Source organism: Letharia columbiana, assembly GCF_014066305.1.
Source record: "Letharia columbiana isolate WasteWater2 chromosome Unknown Sc0000036_s0, whole genome shotgun sequence".
In the NCBI taxonomy this organism is placed as follows: domain Eukaryota; kingdom Fungi; phylum Ascomycota; class Lecanoromycetes; order Lecanorales; family Parmeliaceae; genus Letharia; species Letharia columbiana.
Genome location: NW_023501080.1, coordinates 255,191 through 268,955, shown reverse-complemented (window position 1 = coordinate 268,955; position 13,765 = coordinate 255,191). Strand labels below are relative to the sequence as shown.

At 52.1% G+C, this 13,765-nt stretch overlaps 4 protein-coding genes across 4 annotated transcripts; all 4 read left to right on the top strand.

Moving 5' to 3' along the window:
* Positions 1-4,465: 4,465 nt before the first annotated feature.
* Positions 4,466-5,296, top strand: HO173_009020 (uncharacterized protein; the record flags this gene model as incomplete). Its single annotated transcript, XM_037310916.1, has 2 exons — positions 4,466-4,879; positions 4,946-5,296. 2 exons carry the CDS (start codon positions 4,466-4,468, stop codon positions 5,294-5,296), a joined length of 765 nt encoding a protein of 254 aa, XP_037162232.1.
* Positions 5,297-6,288: 992 nt separating this feature from the next.
* Positions 6,289-6,630, top strand: HO173_009019 (uncharacterized protein; the record flags this gene model as incomplete). The annotated part of the gene is made up of 1 exon (XM_037310915.1): positions 6,289-6,630. One exon carries the CDS (start codon positions 6,289-6,291, stop codon positions 6,628-6,630), a length of 342 nt encoding a protein of 113 aa, XP_037162231.1.
* Positions 6,631-8,863: 2,233 nt separating this feature from the next.
* Positions 8,864-9,277, top strand: HO173_009018 (uncharacterized protein; the record flags this gene model as incomplete). Its single annotated transcript, XM_037310914.1, has 1 exon — positions 8,864-9,277. The coding sequence occupies one exon, from the start codon at positions 8,864-8,866 to the stop codon at positions 9,275-9,277; it is 414 nt and encodes a 137-aa protein (XP_037162230.1).
* Positions 9,278-11,839: 2,562 nt separating this feature from the next.
* On the top strand, positions 11,840-13,501 carry HO173_009017 (uncharacterized protein; the record flags this gene model as incomplete). The annotated part of the gene is made up of 1 exon (XM_037310913.1): positions 11,840-13,501. One exon carries the CDS (start codon positions 11,840-11,842, stop codon positions 13,499-13,501), a length of 1,662 nt encoding a protein of 553 aa, XP_037162229.1.
* Between the last annotated feature and the right edge of the window lie 264 nt (positions 13,502-13,765).

Sequence of the window (13,765 nt, the reverse complement as noted above, 5' to 3'; positions counted from 1 at the left end):
CTCTGCCGGACAACCCACGCCTCCACAAACACCTACCCCAATCCCCATCGTGCACGCCAAAGCCAAACCCGTCACCCCCGTCACCTCACCCGCGACCGACCGACAAGCCCAGCTAGAGCTTCTTTACAAATCCCATCAATACCCCATCCCAGCCGCCAACCCCTTCTCCGAATCCACGCTCTCCCCACCCTCGCGGGCCTAGGACATAACGCAGATATCGACCGGGCCCTTGTGATTCCACCACCCCAATCCCCCTCCCCCCACCTAAAAACCGTACCCATCCTTTTCCACCCCCCGCCCCAGCCACGTCTCCATACCCACACCATTAGAAAACCGCCTCCCTCGCCCCCCGTCGTCGCCCGCGTCCTCCTGTTCAATGGACGTAGCCCGTCACTGCAGACGACATCACACCGCACCGTGTCGTCGTTTCGGACACCGCATCCCGCACTTCAAGTGCAAAAGGCGCGGTAGGATGCAGGTCCGGCCGTGGCCGCTGTTTGAGGCTTGTGGTTTTTGTTTTTGTTTTCTCGCTTTCTTTCTTTCTTTCTTTCTTTCTTTCTTTCTTTCTTTCTTTCTTTCTTTCTTTCTTTCTTTCTTTCTTTCTTTCTTTCTTTCTTTCTTTCTTTCTTTCTTTCTTCCTTCCTTCCTTCCTCCGCATTCTTTCCTCCCCCTCCATGCAGCCAACGCACTCCCTTCCCTTCCCATCCGGCACTGCGCTTTCATGGTCCGAGGTAGTAACGTGCAGCTATCGCGCGGCGGGGGAGGGGAGGGAAGGGGTTCTCCCTGCTTTTGCTGGCGAACCGAAAAACTTGCACTCGTTTCCGGCAGAAGGGAGAGCGCGTGAGAGGGTCTTTTTGCGAGCGCGAGAGGAGGAGGAGGAAGCCTGGGGCTGGGTCATGGGGTGGGAGGGAGGGGGGGCGATGGGAGATGGGATGGATGGGTTTGCTCTTTTTTTTTGGGGTGGGGAAGAGGGAGGGTGTCTGGCGGGCTTCGTTGGGACTATTGTTGGGGGTTTGCGAAGGTGAGGGAGGATGCGGGTGGGGAGACGGAGTATCGAGGGGGGGATCTGGTTCCGATCGGAGAAAAGCTTTTGGTGTGGAGGATCGAGCGCTGGATGATGCTGCAGAGAAGGCAAGGAATGGCCGTGGGCTTTGCTACATACACCGGCAGAGGAAGAAGACGGACGTTGGGAGTGAGGTGACAAACCCCTCTGACGTCCACGCCACGATGTGATATCCCAGACTCTCGTCGTGGCTCAGGTCGAAGCACGCTCCCCCCTTTCCCCCTTGCCCTTGCCTTCGTCATCCTCCGCCACCACACACTCAGTCACACACTCCGATATCTTCCCCCCCCCCCGGGTTCCGGCTTCACAAAACTCTCTATGCTCGGCCCTGCTCCCTCTAGCATTTTCCGCCATCGTTTCTCTGTGCGCTCCATGCCGCCGAGGGCTATCATTTGCAGGTCCGTGAGGGGCTTCGAAAGGGGCCGTGTTGGTGCTTGGGAGGTGTAGGTCGCCGATGATGAGTTTTGACGGCAGTGGGGAGCCTTGGGGGGAGGTAGGCGTCATGGTGTGGGGAGGAACTCTCGGCACGCGCTGTCGGGCCAGGTGTGGAAGACGAAGCGGAAGAAGAAGTAGATGTTTGCTCCTGGGGTTGTGGTGAGTATAGTCGTGGTGAGACATTTGGACGTCTGGAACAGCGAAAGCTTAGGAAGGGAGGATTATCCAGGAGCCAAGTGTAGAAAGAAACGTTTGACAATCAAAGGCAAAGCTTGCCCAGGCTTCTTGAAAGATGTTTGCATACCCTTGACAGGCTGCGGAGCGAAGAAATCGTGCGCGATAACTTCCACTCCCTCCTGGCCCTCAACTACCTTGGGGAGGTCTTCTATGACAACCCTGCCATTGAGCTCGGGATGGTCGTTGCGGAACGTCCTTAATGATTCCCCACGGCCGCCACCCACGTCGACGAAAAGCACCTTGTCATTGCTCTGTTCGGACAGGCCAGAATTTATTTTTGAGGCTACCGTCGGATGCAAGGGAGAGACTTGAGAATGCGTTGTACACCCCCCGCGTTCAACTGTGCTTTCGCTGATTGGAAATCATTGAACATCTTCATCTGCTCGGGATGAGCTTGCAGCAGCCACTCTTACATATTCAGTTCTGTGCGATGTGCGAAGCCAAAGAAAGAGTCACGCCGGTCATTCGGGTTTCGATAATTGAGTGAGGCGAGGTAATCTGTTAATTTGGGCATCGTATTTGTCGTTTCGGCCATTTACCTGATCATTGCCCTAGCCGCTGGGTTCATCAAAAGTTTCGACACGAAATTCTGGGCATAAATTTCCTCCCCATCTTCGTCAAAATTGCCAATGCAGAGAAGTACTCTCATGATCCGCGCCGTCAGTGGAGCATCGATGCGACATCGATGCGCCAGTTGCTCTGCTGTTGCCCTCTCTGTATCGAAGGCCTCGAACAGCTGGATCTTCAATGCTACCCTGAGCGCTGCATGTGCTGCAGGCCCTCGGCGATTGCCACAAGCCTGTTCGCTGGCTTCTCGGGTGTTATGACTAGGTTCTGTGCTGCGCGGAGAAGTCTTGTGCTGTCGCTATGAGAAATGGTGGAGCTGTCTTAAGCGGCTTGCAGTTGGGATATGAGACTGTGTACGTCGAGCTGGTCTGGCGAAGGGACTGCCATATTGCCGATCTTTGAAGATGATGAGGTGTTCCCTCGAAGTTCTCAACAGTAGCGTGAAGACGAAAGAAAATCTGTCTGCAAGCCTACTTGCCCAAAGATAATAAGAGGTCCACGGAGAATTTGGCTCCCACAGCAAAAAGGAGAGATGCTCTACACAGACAAGGACGAAAAATTTACTGTATGCATGGAATCGGGTCTGCTCTGAACCAATCCTTCGCGACGTCTTTTTTCTAAGGCAGACCCTCATTAGATGGCGAGCTGAAATGTGTCCGAGGGGTCGGAGCCCTGAGTGGCAATAGGCTGCTTAGACTACCTAGGAGAATAAGTCGGGTGCCTCCATTTCTGGCGAGGAAGGATCACCAAAGGATCATGATCAATGCTCAGGCCTTGCAACGAAATCCTCCGAGAGAAAAGAGTCAACGTCATCATTTTCCTCTTCTCCGATCGCTGTGCATAGTCTTATGTCTAGTATTATCATTACTTTATTTCAGGAGGTGTGGATGCCTAGCCGAGATGTCTTGCAATTTGCTTTCCCCGCTACTGCAAGCCACTTGCATTTACAAGTTTCCCGTCTCTCTCACGAATCCTGATGGAATTGAAGCCAGCAATCACTCTGTCCGAAGATGGGTATGGTCTGACTAGGACCTACGCCTCATCTACCAGGTAACATTACTCGACTTGAAAAGTGCATTGTGCTAAGGTCTTGTTGCGAGGGTGAATCTCCAGCATTAGACTACTTGTGGGGGGATACATTGGGCTACAACATTCACCCTTCCATTCCAATCCATGAGCATGGAAAAGGTATAAGGGTTGCAGACGTGGGAACTGACACATCGTAAGTATGCCTTTTCGCTCTCTAAACATCTGAGCTTCTGCCGCTGATCCAAAGCATCGACATGGGATTGCAGAACATGACCTATCCGATCAGTTACCAGCACTCTGAAGCAGCAATTGATGCCGTCGATATACTTCTAGACCAATGCCCGCCTCAAGAATGGCTATCCAAGAGCATCTCACTTCGCAGGCTCGATGTCTACTCGCCCGTGCCGGCAGATCTAGTGGAGAAGTATGACATATCGTCAATCAATGTTCGGCTGTTTATCTATGTCGTAAGGGACAAAAATCCAATATCAGTCCTGAAGATGCTAAGTGAGTCTCTCTCGTCGGTCAGATGGCTTCAGACCGATTCCAGAAACCGCTTCTTAACCTGTTTTCGACTAACCAGTCAAATCAGAGCCTGGAGGACATCTTCAATGGTCTGAACTCAACTTCTTTACCACCATAATTGCTGCCGCACTTTCAGAATGACAGCATGGATAAGCTCAATCAAGCGCTCTTCGCGAGTAAAGCGGGCCAGTAAGTCTCCAAATACCTATAGGCTAGTGTTTGGCAATGCCCAATCAAGATTTCTGTTAACGATTCTATCATAGATGGGTAGCTCGCCTCTCGGAGACCTTCAGTGAGCAAGGACTTGTCGACGTGCAGCAAGAAGAGTAAGTGATGCATGCCGATCGCCTGTTGAGTGTTGGATGACCCGCGCCCGCGCCTCTCATGGTGCATAAACAAATTATCTAGGTGCGGCTTCCTAAGGTGGGGTACCCATTACGTGCAGGCATCCTCCGGTAGTCGATGCCCGAATCCTACACATTAACACTCTCATTCCTCCACCTGAAACATCAACCCCAGCCTTTACGCCCTTCTCCTCCCGGCTAGTCTTCCCCAAACGGTTTCGAAGGCAATCACCACCTCTAAGTCTACATCCGAGAAACTAAAGCCATGTCCCGCTCAACCGAAAAGCCCACAGTTCTCCTTGTCCACGGAGCATGGCATAATGCTTCATGCTGGGACTCTACTCGCGCTGAGCTCAAGAAGCTCTCCTACCCAACCGAGGCAGTGCAATTGAAGAGTTCAGGCAATGCCGTGACCACGCATTTAGAGGACACCGCTATTATCCGTAAGACATTGGAGTCCTTGATCGTGGCAGAAGGCAAGGTCGTCATCCTCGTTATGCACTCATATGGAGGCGTGGCAGGAACAAACGCAGTGCATGGGCTGGAAGCCGCTGCCCGTCAGGAGAAGGGCGAGAAAGGCGGCATCATCCATTGCCTTTTCGTCGCTGCTTTCCTGGTGCCCAAGGGCGGCAGCCTTATAGGAATGTTTGATGAAGCACCACCCTACGTCTACACTGATGTAAGTCACAGCATATCGCGTATAATTGTCAAAGGACTTTGACGCGTTTGCTAACTCTTACAACAGCCACAAGACTCGAGCTTTCTACTCGTCAAAGATCCCAAAGACGTCTTCTACAACGATGTCTCCCCGGATGTCGCTGAACCCTGGACTTCGCAATTCCAACCTCAGTCCACTGCGAGCTTTGCATCTACAGTCGATTCAGTGGCTTGGGAGAGCGGCTTGGTACCCTGCACGTATATCATGTGCGAGAAGGATCAAGGGGTGTACTTCTGGCTTCAACAGAAAATGCTTGATCGTGTGACCAAAGAATCTGGAAAACCGTGGAAGGTCGAGAAGACGGATTCGAGTCACAGTGCTTGGCTAACACAGGTGCCAACAATTGTTCGATTGATCGAAGCTGCAGCTAGCGCTTGAGCGATTGCGTTCAAGCGCGAATGGAGGAGGATGAGACATGCAGGGATCCAGATGGTAGTCGTTGCGAGCAGGCAGGAAGTGATCCCAAGACTTCAGGTTCGGCCCTCCCACCATGGCGCATGCTACCAGTTCCACCCGTTCGGAGTGGCGAGTTCTATTATTATCGTTGAAAAATGGACATGATGATGATGCTGCAAGAGGAAAGCGGTAATGTTCGGTTATGGCACGGTCCAGGGGTTCCAGCCAATTAAAGTCTTGGTGCTTGGAAGGAAGTCTGAGATCCCATCATCTCGCATATCAATATGATCAATACGTGCGTCTGCTAACATGTATGCGGCGACAAGCGGTCAATAATCATTGGGTTGGAACCAAAGTCATCGCATCCTCCCCCAGTGCCCCCATCTTCACCACTCCGGAAAAGGTGGCTGTCAAAAGACTCGCCCAATGACAATCCAGAATACCCTCGAGTGTGGAGTATTGCCTTTTGATCCTGCAGGATCAAGGAGGCGTTGGTTCTGCAGCCGGGAGAAAGAGTAATCCTGAAGGAGGCACTGGCACCGACGACGAACTCAGACTAGGCATTACCACGAAGACAAGAAGGAACAATAGGATGCTCACCTCTCACTTCCACTCGAATCCTTGATTCCACTTTATTTGAGCCTCCATTGTCAGCATGGTGTGATGGGATAGCCAGTATAGGCAGCATAAAGTTTCGTTTCTATACACCAAGTCTCCTGACTATTTTCTGTCCGAGTGCTTTTTCTCCTTGGTCAAAACATCCTCTTTTTCGCCACCATGACCACACAGACTACCAATGTCGACCTCGGAGCGAGTCGGCAGGATGTCACCTTGAAAGCAATCATCCCGTTCTCCCAGTTATAGCAGTCATTTGTCGCTTCATCGCTAGGGGGATACAGAAGCCGAAATTTGAATTCGACGATTACAATGGTCTCGCGGCCCTCTCATTCACCCTCGGATGCTTTACTCTCTCGATGGAAATCACCCATCTCGGATCTGGGGAACACCTGGCAGCTGTTCCACTCGGAAACATACCGCAGTACTCCAGGGTAAATTTGATCATCCTGCGGCGTCATATCCGCCTGCATCCCAACCCTCCGCCCCCTTTTCCCCCGTCTCGCTTCCTCAAACAGCCGTTACACAAGGACAAACCCAAGACGGACAAGCTACGCGGACAAAGTCCGAGGCGGATACGCGGACATAGGGACGCCGAGACGAACCGGGAACAATCTCGTGTTTGCGGATGGGCCGAAGACGACGATTCCATCCTCTTCGACCCACACGCAGGATGGATTAGGGTTCGATCCGGAGGGTGACGATGCGTCGCTGGATGCTACTAGTGTGCAGAAGGACGTCGGTATGACTCATGAGATACTCTGAAATCAGTCGGTAGAACTTTATATCTTTCTTGGAGTACGAATGTATTCCCGTCCAAAGCTGGAAAGCCTGATTGCCACAGGTACGGTGTTCCATTTTGTTTTCAAAAAAAAAAACGCGGTGCCTGTATACCCAATAGCAACCACCAAAAACGGTCACCCTATACCGATAGATAGATAGATAGATAGAGCCGAGCTATACAATGAAATCATTGCCCTGATATAAAAAAATCACATCACCACTACATCTGACCGGATCTACCCACAATTAATCAATCAATCAATACTCCCCAGCTCAGACCTCTTATTTCTCCTCCCCTCCCTCTCCTCTCCTCTCCCTCTCCTCTCCTCCCCCCCTCTCCCTCCCCCTCCCTCCTTCCGGCCTCAGCGGCACCTTGCAGATTCCAACCTCCCTCTGATTCCCACTCCCTAATCCTGAGTCTATCCAACAACAACCGCGCCCCCGGCCGACACGCCGAAAATCGGAATGAAAACAACCCCTCTTCATCCCCACACTCTGCGAAGCGGGTAGACTCGGGTGTGTGTCTGAAATGAGAGGAGGCGGCTGGATCGATGGGATGCGTTCGGAAGCTGATGACGACACAAAAGTCCCACAACCCCTGCATATAAGACACGTACCTATGCCACGAGGCAAGGATTGATGTTCGGAGACTTTCGGTTCGGGTCGGTTCGGCGATGCGGAGAGGATAGTGGAGGAGCTACGTCGTGCAGGCTGGGGGATATGGCGCGAGGGCTGTGGGTGAGTGGGTGAGTGAGATCTGGGGATTGTCGAGTGGGAAGGTGATGTTATCGAGGATCGATAATCGTGGAGAGGGAGAGAGAGGGAGGGAGAGAGAGGGAGGGGGTGATGATGGAGTCATATTTCAGTGTTATGTATTGTTGTGATCAATATTTTCTTTCATGAAACGATTGGTTGAGTCACTCACTCTTTTCATCTTTCGTCTTTGTTGTTTTTTCACCGGAAAGGACTGTATCGCTTGCGTACACCTACGCACCCACCTACCTACCCATCTACCTTACTTGCTTCCCTCATCTCTGCCAAAAAGAATGGCACTAGAAGACAGGGCGTTTCCACCACGCCCATTGCACCCACCTGCTCCCAACCCTCATCGACGAGATCGCAGCTCGAAGGCCTGATCGGCCTTTCGTATCGCTACCCGTCAACGACGACGACCTCTCCGAAGAATACAGTGATTTCACGTAAGGGCGACTTTGCAAGGGTGATGGACAGATGTGCGTGGTGGATCGTCTCTCTGTTGAGACGGTGTGAGAGGTCTGGGAAGAGGATTCTGGCGTATGTGGGACGGCAGGATGTGCGGTATGCGGTGCTGATGTTGGGGGCGGTGAAGGAGGGAGGAGGTATACGGTTCGTGTTGTCCGCCAGCGAGAAAAAAAAGGAAGCTTGATGTTGGAGGGAAAGAGTGCGTGGTGAAAGAGAATAGACTGACGAGAAATCGTGCCAGAGCTTCGAACACTCCATCCCGCAACCCTGGCCGAATCCTGCCTCTCTCTCATGCAACACACCGGCTATCAATCCCTCTTATTCGCCGAGCCCATGTTCACAGTCGTTCATCCAATCCTCTCAGCCCAGCCTATGACCGTATTAGCCGTGCCCTTGGTCTCCTCCTTCCTATCAACCTCCAACGGGGAATCTGTCTCATCGATACCCTTCTCAAATACTCTCGCCGAAGTCCGCAACGAGCCCTTCAACATCGTACACTACTCGGGCACCACTCGCCCTCCCAGACCCATCCTTTTAACCACGGAGCCTTCGTGAGCCGTTATTCCTTTTTCTGCAGGATCAGCTCAAACAGTGGAGGAAATGCTATAGCGTACGCCCTCTTCCTTGGCCTACGAACTTTGATCGCAGCGCCTATCTCGATCACCGCGGGATTGTATCAGCTTCTTGAATATATAATCGTGTATGACCTAACGGTCGCCCTGCCACGGTCATGGATGGTGATGACGGCTACGATTCTAGACCTGACACACACGCACGGAGATATGCAAGTTACCATCGTGCCTCCCAAGTATCTCCAAGAGATGGCGCAGAACCCGAGCTGGCTAGAAAATCCGAGTCGATTGCAATGTCTAGCCTACCTCGACGAGCCCCCCCCCCGACATCGGTGGTACTTTGGCGGCGAAGAGGAGAATGACGACGCTGTACGGAACAACGGAGAGCGGGATATATCCCAACGAGCTCACAGATCCAGAAGATGGGGAATACATATCTTTCACCTCCCTGTTTCCGTACGAGATGCGGCCCGTGTGTCAGGATTTGTATGAGATCGTAATAGTGCGGCGGGAGAATGGCGATGCGTTTGAGGAGATCTTCAAAGTCCACCCCGACTTAGAGAAATGGAGAGTCCAGGATCTCTTTTCAAAGCACCTGAATAAAGGCGATGTAAAGCTCTACCGCGGGCGGACCGAAGACCTCATCGTCTCTGCACTGGGCGAGACCTTGCCGAAGAGTATGGAAGGCATGATCGAATCGCGTCCATTGGTCGATGCAGCGCTGGTGACCGATCGAGGCCAAGCAGGCCTGGCGTTACTTGTGGAGCCCTAGGCAGCGGTGACGTGCGAGGAGATGAGGATGAAGGCTCTCAAGAATTCCACTCTTACAGAAGAGGCAAAAGCGGAGGTGGGAACAATGCACAAAATGTCGAGAATCGGGATGAGAGTTTGACTTGAAGGGGGCTACAACAGCGAGGATTGCCAGTCAGGGCATTCTTGTCTGATAGGAGAAAGGCAAAAGAGAAATCCAGTGGATTCTTCGTATGAGATGCGGGTATTACGCATTCTCTTCCACCCTTGTTTCCATACTTTCCCAATGCCGTGGATCATGTGGGTATGACGATAGTCAGCTCACGCCGACGCTCAATGCTCGGAGTCATGTTGAGATCGGACGCGTCGAAGGGAACAGAGGGCAGATGAAGCTGACAGGCACTTCAGCAGCTTCGGATGACGGGAACGAGATATAAAGAGTAGAGCTCCGAGGTGCCCTCGTAAGATGTGCAAGAATACGAAATGTTATGCTTATGCAGGGATGAAACACGAGATTGTCCAAGTGTAAAACATCTTGCCGCAGACAGTCCGCCTGGTCCCCACAGATCAGCATTAGACACTAAGCATGCCAAGTGTCGATGTTTCAGACCTATTTTTGACAGGTTGCTGCTGTTGAACAGGGATCGCTTGCCCAATTGGGTTATGCGAGGCGCCGTAAATGGGTATTCGCTTCTCCTGCGACGGCGGGACAGATTGACGACGTGGCTAGTTACAACACATATCAGGGTGCTGCGCCCACTCTAATGTCGGACTCTTTGACAGTCTTTGACCCCAAACCCTGCATCTCGCTATTCTCCAAACACTGGTTCGTTTTGAAGAGAAGATGAAGAGCAGAAGAATGGAAAAGGTCGGCCAGAGCAGAGCGTATAACTGGCACCGAGGATGCCCAAGACTCTCCAGGTGGGGGCTTCCTTTAGTCTGGACGATTGACGGGCCCCGCTTTCAGCCACGAAGACGGATGGAGCTATCACAGCGCACTTTGGTAAGGACCTGCATATCCGTAAGCGCCCGGGAGTTTCTTTCTTTTTGGACCAGGTGGCAGGCGATTTGATGGGTATAAGGGAATAAGCGAAACAGATGGCGAAGATTCGGATGATAATGTTAGTGAGGGGTAGGTAGTACAACGATTAGGAACTTTGACTGGCCCTGATTCGATCTTGGAACGAAGAGCGGTGAAGAACTCGTGGGGAAGTGTGTGAAGGAGTGGCATCGAATGAGAATTGAGAAGTGGCCTTGGAGTTGAAAAGATGCACGCACGCAATGCCGTTCCCTAAGGACTAAGGACTGAGGACTAAGGATAAATTCCAAGTCGAATGATTGAAAATTGAAATTGGTAGGCTGACATTCTCCAACAAACAAAAAAGCAGAGTCGTCTCGAAGGTCCCCCCCTTCAAATTTGCCCCCAGTAGCGTGGTCCTAGCGTGTCATAGCGCTTGGTCTAATGATCAGAAGAGTCAAGCGGCAGTAGAGACAAGCCAATCATCTGCCGAAGCTGCCGAACAATTCCTTTCCAGCTGGCGCCTAGCCTCTTTTTCCCCCTTGTACCTTGGTTTCTCGCCCGTCTGTTTCTCCTCTTCTACTCCGATACTTACTTACTTACTGTTACTTTACTTTACTTTCTACTGCAACATCATCCTTCACTAGTTATTCCTCTCTCTCTCTCTCTCTCTCTCTCTATATCTTTGATACATCTTCACCTTTGGTCTGCACAGCTTTTTTTTTATACTTATCCCTAATCTTTTCTTCTCTTCACCAACTCGCTCTGCCGTCTTATTCCTTTTTTTATCTTCCCTCCCATCTAATCCCACGACTGTCATTGATATCATCATCCTTTAATTAATATCCTTCTGCCGCTCTGCTGTCGTTCATTGTCGCCATTGACGTCGCTTTTTACTCGAGGCCCGCCCTCATACCCGCCAAAAAGGTCACACACACAAGCATAATCATCCAAAACCGAGAGTACACCATCCGCCCCATACTTCAATCGGCTCCGCCCTCCTCCGAAATACTTCCATCCATACCCTTCTAGGTGGCTACTTCTTGTAGTTTGCTGGGCATAACACAGGACAAGCTACCTTCACCGACCAACGCCTACCGCGCCTTCCATAAATATTGTTCAACATCAGTCATTCACTACAGGCTTCCCATCATTCCTGCCTGCATCAGATTCAAATCTCTTCCCATCGAATTCACTTTCGGCAAGACCGGCAAGCTTCAAGGTGAATTTTCATCCTCACCACACCATCTTTCTCAACTCGCTAACTCTTGGAGTCTTCGAGCAGACACCTCAATATCTTTGCCTCATACTGGCTTCTGTCTTTGCTTTAATTGACCTCCTCGACATACTCTTCTCGAGGTTCGCCCAGCCTCTTACCTATTGCATCATCACTACAACTCCAACGTCACATTGCCTCCGAGTCGGAACCCTCCTCCGCTTACACAACCGACATCCAAAACTCACGTCTGTGTTGAATCGCTCCGAACCGAACTCCTTCAACACCGAGTACCTTTTTCAAACAACAAGCCTCAAGACACAACCGAGCCCACTCAAGCCACAGTCAACATGAGTCTCGACGCTGGCGGCCTTGCTCAAATGACTTACCAACCCCACAACTCCTTCAATACTGGCCTCGGCGTTCCCAGCTCTGGCTTTTCCTCTAGGAGAGGAACACACACCAAGCGTCTCAGCATGGCCCCACCAGCCAGCATCTCCACCATCTCAGAACAGCAGCAGAACGTTAACCCTGGGCCGAGGACAAGCCGCTCTCACTTGTTGGCGGGACTGAGGACCGCTCCAAAGTCACCCACTTTCCCAACCTCGGCTCCTCCTACTCAGGTCCAGCAGCCATACGGCCGACAAGGTAGCCCGGAGAACAACCAGTACGGGCGCGGCATACCTCATACTGCCGTCGGCGGTAGCTTTCCCAATAGCCAGCGCTATGCAATGAATGGGAATGGCCAGATGTATGCCCTTCCGCAGATACTCGCTCCACCCAACCTCCAATTCGGAGGTGCATCCGATGATCAGAACCTAGACCCGGAGTACTACGCTGAGTTGATGGCCACAAATCAATACCTGGCTCAACAGTCGCAGCGTTTACAGCAGCAGCTCCTTGATCTCACTGCTGCACAGCAACAGATGCAGGGTATGAGCCTCAACAGCGGAATGGGCCAGCAACAGCAGTATTATCAGTCATCAATGGCTCCCAACAATGGCTTCTACAACCAACAGCTTCAAAACGGACTTCAGCCCGTTGTCTCGCCTGTGCCAGGCACGCCGGGATTGTACACAGTCTACAACCCCATGACTGGTCAGCAGGGATACGTCATGGACAACAGTGCTCAAAATCAGACCCCACCTCAATCTCAAGCTCCCAACACTGAGCTGAGCCACTCCCCACCTCCTACAACGCCTACCTTCCGTGCCCGAGTGACCCCTCCGCCTGAGAACATTCTTCCGGCTCGTACCCTGACCGCCTCGCCGCCCAAGATGTCTCCGCCAAAATCAACCTTCTCTCCACCAATGGATGTGAATCCTCTCCCACCGCCATCCGCGAACGCCTTCCGCCGAGGTCATGCTAAGGGTTTGTCGGCAGTCACTGGCAACGCGATGAACCCACAGGAGGGACCGAAGAGTGCCGTACCGAAGTCGGCGGGATTCCCTCAGACCCCTATGACTGGCACCTTTGGACCTGGTCAAAATCGTGCTGGTGATCACCCCATGCGTCAACCTCGAGGTCCCCCATCTCTTGAGGAGCTTGTTGACAAGCCAACTTCCAAGCATGAGGGTAGTAAGAACTTTGTCACTCGTCAACGCCGCCGTGCTGTGCACAATCTTGTACGTGCTGGCTTGGACCGTCGCGCTCTTTCCCGTGGCAGCAACTCGATCGACAGTGTTGGAACACCTTCGAGCGAGTGTGACATTACGTTCTCTATCTCGTCCTCCGACAATGATAGCGATAGCGTTGCTAGCGGAAGTGGTAGCTTGTCAGGCAGACCCAGTCCTATTGGATCCGAGCGGAAGGAACTCAAGGCACGCTCGCGCGATAGAAACTCAACTGGCACACCTTTCACGACCGCCAGTCTCAGCAGTGAGGACGGTATGACAATTGGGGGGAAGTTGGTGGAGGTCAAGATGGATGAAAAGGAGAACGTGAGCGACAGACGTAGGGCTCCGCTATTGGTGTTGACCAACGCTGAAAAACGCAAGAGTGCCATCTTCTGAAGCAAATACTCGGACTTCGGGGCCAATGGGGGATGCGTCGGCTATGCCTTCACAACGGGTAGATCCCTGGGCAGCCGAGCAATGGAAGGCACACTTCGATGCGTCTCGCACAATCAGACGGCCATACTGTTACTATTGCACGCCCTTTACGACTTATTTACCAGCACCAATTCCAAACCAGGTTGGTTCGCTGCTTTACGACTTTATCGACTGTCTCTACACTACAAGATTGTAATTTCACTTCGTTGTCCCGGAGACCTGCTC